The sequence below is a fragment of the Pinus tabuliformis genome, chromosome 9 (genome assembly GCF_031772625.1).
Source record: "Pinus tabuliformis cultivar Carrire ecotype Pingquan chromosome 9, CPIR1, whole genome shotgun sequence".
Lineage (NCBI taxonomy): Eukaryota > Viridiplantae > Streptophyta > Pinopsida > Pinales > Pinaceae > Pinus > Pinus tabuliformis.
Window position 1 is genome coordinate 1,992,698,545 of NC_142307.1, and position 5,014 is coordinate 1,992,703,558.

Sequence of the window (5,014 nt, forward strand, 5' to 3'; positions counted from 1 at the left end):
GCGAGCTCCGCCCAGCTCGGCATTAATGTCGACCACTGACAGGTTCCTGACATACAGCCCAATTTCCACGGCAACGCCTAACCAGCCATACATAGGGTATTTAATGCCCGGGGATATGCATGCAGCTTAGCCCGATAACACGCGAAAACCCAAAAATTATTTAATGCCGAAACTCCCCGCTCCCGTGTTATCAGGTTAACCAGTGTGCATATCCCCAGACATTAAATACTCTACGTATGGCTGGTTAGGCGTTGCCGATTTCCACCGCGTCGAAGTTAATTCACCATGGAATTTGAATTACCCAATTCGCCCCTGCGTTCTGGACAACTCACTCACCAATTCGACCGGCATTCTGGAAAACTCACTCCGCTTTCTAACCTATGCTTTCTACGCTCCAGGGATCAGTTGCGTGCTCAACGTTTGGGGTTTGTTGGTGATTGCTGCTGGGATCGAATTCAGAGAGTGGCCTTGTTTGCTTTCTACGCTCCAGGGATCAGTTGCGTGCTCAACGTTTGCTTTCTACGTTCCAGGGATCAGTTGCGTGCTCAACGTTTGGGGTTTGTTGGTGATTGCTGCTGGATCGAATTCAGAGAGTGGCCTTGTTTGCTGAGATTTGTTGTGTCCGCAGTTAAAAAGGTCAGAGAGTGTTCCTGCAAACTATGTTTCTTAATAAACTAGATGAAAACTCAAGTTTAAAATTTGCCATCGCTCTAAGCGTTTGTAGTGTAAGTTAACTCGAAAAAATTGGGTTGGACAGATCGCATAATTGGACATGGGTAATGATCCTGATTATCACAAACCGTACTCACCTAACCCTAACCGTGCCCTCCATCCCCATTGAGACACTGAACTTAAAACAAGTTTATTTTAGTGTCTGGGAGAGCTTTTCTCTGTAATTATATTTTTAGATAATGCTTCGTTGAAGATTCCAAGACCGATTCCCGTGATCGATTCAGAAAGAGTACGAACTCAGCGAAGAAATAGGAGATTATATACAGGAACTCTGCGAAATGACAAACTTTCCCACATAACCTGCACAAACCCCAGTACTGGGACTAATGTTTGAGTTAATTATTAAGATACGATTTGTCTTTAGCTGAGAAAAACAGTAGTTACAGAAGAAAAATTGCAGTTCGTGCCTATTGGCAACAGGCACTCCGCTTTGAGCTTTGGGTTGGACAGAACACAGGAATGAAATGGAAGCCAAAGAAGCTTTGAAGTGCATGGAATTCACAGTGTGTTATAAAATGAATTATATATGTACAATTGAGCGAACCATAAATGTATTAGGTTGATGAGATGAAAGAGTATGTAGATCAGGAGAGTTATGTTTATGACTTTATACCTCTATCAGTAGCTTAAAAGGCCTTTTAGGGGTGACCCTGACTGTATTATGTCGATGAGAAGAAAGAGTATATAAATCAGAAGAGACATGTTTATACCTCTGTCAGTAGCCTGAAAGGCCTTTTAGGGGTGGCCCTGACTTGTTTCTTGCGTTGTTCTGCCCGGTTCTTCCATGTTGGTGATCCTCTTTCAATGGAACCAAAACTCTGAGAAGAACGCAAAACCAAACAATTTTGTCAGTCCATATTGATAGAAAGTTCATTAAACCAGTGTAAATGAAATAAGAAAACTCAGTTCCTTCTAGACACAATTTATTAAGCAGAAGCATCCAGAGACTCGACTCTATAAATATACAGAAATATGTCCATAAAAAATAGTAGGGAGATCATAGATGAATTCGCTCATACTTTTTTGCTTCTTCTTCGGCTTCCAGAACTGCAAAGGAAAAAGAAAAATAATGATTCAGCACGCTTCATTAAAAGAGCTAAAGCGATCAATCATATTTTCCAAAAGAAGACATAAAAAGCGCTGATTGCCTCAAGGAAAACACAAAATATGTCCTCAGCACTGATTCTTAAAATACCAGGACTATTTGGGTTTCTCTCCAAACACTAATGATCATGATTAACTATTCTTCAATTAGGATTTCAGACAGGGTTCTCACAGAAACAAATAGAATGGCCTTTCTCATCAACAAGTTAAAGATCAGTACCTAGGATACTCTCAGACAGAGCAGCCTGCATAAAGAACTCTGAAAAGAGAGGAAGCAAACCAACAATGTGGTTACTAAACTTTAAGAAAGTGGACAAGAACATGCTTTGGAACTGAAGGTCAGCAGGGTCAAGATTAACAAAAGGGAATCAGTGAAAAACAAACCCATTTCATTAACAACGTTGTCTCAGAGGTTGCCAAATGAGAACAATTAGCAGACAGAAGAAGGGTAACAATAATCTCATCACTTTCAAAAAACAACCAGAAAGAATCCTTTACCTGTTATTACCATAAAGGCCCACAAGCAACAAACAGGATTCCAGTAGTCTCCAATTATAAAAGTTGGAAAATGAAGATGAATGAAAAGTGTTCTTATCTATCAGAGTGAGGAAGACTTCAGATCTTATGTAGGATATGTTCAACCTATAGGCTGGTCAGAGAAAATGATGGGATTCAAGAGGGACATAATAATTAACATCAAAGAACCAAGAGAAGAAAAAAGAAGCAAAAACAGTCATCTCGAATAGAGCCAATTCAATTTTGTTGAAGTAGGGTTTATCCTGCATAAATCAGGCAATTCTTATTCAGCATTATTGCCAACTAACTATTTTCTAATTTCATCAGGCCCTAGACTGGTTGTTTTGAAGAGGCTGAACAACTTAGTCCGGTTTCTGTCTTGGACTCCCCTTTTGAGGATACTCCAGGCTTTGAAAATACATATGCTACTATCCAGAGTAAGTTCTAAAGCCATCCTCAATCTTTTGTCTCGTTTTACTTTCCATGCACATTTTGTTTATTGTTTTTATGGGTGTTGTTTTTAGTTCCCTCCAATTTTGCCAGTTTAAGTATGATAAGTTTTGTTTTGATGGCAGGGGCCAAACGACAGCTACTTAAAAAAAATTCTGCATATGAACAGCTTGCTTACATGGACCCTCTTCTTTTGGAAAAGAGAGTAGCATCATGGAAGGATTCATCTGAAGATGAAAGTGGCAATTGTACAGAGGAGGACGAGTCACAGAGCATGGGTATAGATGTTGATTCTACTGATATATCATCATCAGCTCAGACAAGCCCCTGTACAAGTCACGATAACGAAATGGATTGGGAAGAAGATGTGGGGACAGAATATCATATGAAACAAGATGTCCATTTCTCTCAAACAATTCCAGAGAGTCTTCCTCCTGCATCCCCATTAACTTCATTATGGGGTTCTCATCATCCTTCCTTAGTTGCAGCAAGGCAGGCGCACAAGCTTCTGTTTCATAGGGTGAATGAAGAGTTACAGTCAAGCGGAAAATGCCATGGCTGTGGGTTTATGGCAGGGGTAGAGCCATGGCTGAGAGAACAGCAACAGTAGGCTCAAGAGCAATTGGTAAAGAAGATTATATGTGGACAAATATCTCCTTCTTCTGCATGGAAAGAAGAGATTGATACCGATAGTCATGCAGACAGGATTGTTGAGCTAGACTTTAAAAGGGGGAGACAAGAGTGGAAAATATTCAGAGAGGAAGCAGAGGAAGTAGGAGTTAACATAGAGCTAGCAATTTTTGGAGTGCTAGTGGAAGAGGTGTTGCTTGACCTTGTTCAATTGTAGCCCTTTTCTCTTACTCCGCTCTGCTCACCTGCTGCTTCCATACTAGAGATAAGGTAGAAATGGTCTATAGATAGAGATATTCAGAGTAGCAGTCACTCTCTGCTGCTTATGATGAGGATTCAAATTTTCAATAATAGAAAGATGGCACCATCTCGTGCCTGTAGCTCTGAGATAGTACTTTTGAATCATCTCTACTAGAGATGGCCATATCTTGTATTGCCAAGAAAGCATCTCTAAGATAGATGACAACATGTTTCTTCTGTTTTTTTTCCCTTGCTTTAATTAGATAATACTGCCATAAATTAAGGACTTCAGGCTTCTTATCGATGTAAATGGATTTTTTAAGGGTTAAATTTAGCGGATTAACTGATTTTTTTTTATAAATATCCTTGTAAAAAAATGTGTCATTTTCAGAACCATCCATTAATTTCACATAAAAGATATCATCTATATTGCAATTCTCAAAAAAACAGTTTCAATCAGTTTTCAAAGCTTGTGAGTATGGCAGGAAGCCAAATGAAGTTCATTTGAAGTCTGACAATATATTGCAGAAGAGAAATCTTTATTTCCAACCTTTGAGAATTTTATCCACATGGTTTCTTGGTGACTCCAACATTCTCTCAGATGTTTTTGGCAAATGAACAAATGTATGTTTTAGAATGGTCTTTTCAATGATGAAAATGACTTGTCGATAAGCCCTCAAATACATTTCAAGGCAACTGCCATATTTGGCCCACATATACCTCCCTACATGAATATTTCTCACCAGCAAACAAATGCGGACTTGATTGATAAACTCCAGATGACACAAGTATGAATGAATAGTCCCAATGCTAGCATACAATAAGTTAATTCTGTGCACTTTTCAGGTGCTTTTGTGCTGACTTAGAACACTTCCTATTTTTTCTTTCACAGAAAAAGCTTGATGACACTGAGGAAGTCTTGAAAGATTTTCAAGAGAAACACAGTCAAGCTAACTGCACAATCAAGGAAAAGGAGTTCATTATCTCAAATTTGTTACAATCAGGTAGGTTCTCAGCTGTCACAAGTTTAAAGTACCCCGAGACAGTTAAGGTGGTCTAACCACCTCACTAACCTAATCAATAATTAACTATATTGTCATGTTATTATAATCATGCTCACTTAATACATAATGTTTATATTATTAACGCCATTAACAATGAACCTCATTGTTTGCTTCTCCATTACCTCCTTTCAAACAACAGTTATAATAAAGCTCCTAAACCCAGAACCGCGATCACCTTGAATCTGCTTGCACATTTTATTTTGACCTCTACGCCCCGTCAACTCAGGAAAGCAAAGATATTCCCAAGCTAATCATATTCACTAATGGGGCCTTGGCCT

The 5,014-nt window shown here is 39.1% G+C and overlaps 1 protein-coding gene across 2 annotated transcripts; it reads left to right on the plus strand.

The window, feature by feature from the left end:
- The first annotated feature begins 250 nt into the window (after positions 1-250).
- Positions 251-3,916, plus strand: LOC149157021 (uncharacterized). 2 transcript variants are annotated; one of them, XM_089438988.1, is made up of 3 exons: positions 251-636; positions 2,680-2,789; positions 2,928-3,916. In XM_089438988.1, exons 1-2 carry the CDS (start codon positions 286-288, stop codon positions 2,698-2,700), a joined length of 372 nt encoding a protein of 123 aa, XP_089295114.1. In that variant the 5' UTR covers positions 251-285; the 3' UTR covers positions 2,701-2,789; positions 2,928-3,916. The 2 variants fall into 2 exon arrangements, with proteins under 2 accessions (XP_089295114.1, XP_089295113.1); XM_089438987.1 differs by having other exon boundaries at positions 277-636.
- The last annotated feature ends 1,098 nt before the right edge of the window (positions 3,917-5,014 follow it).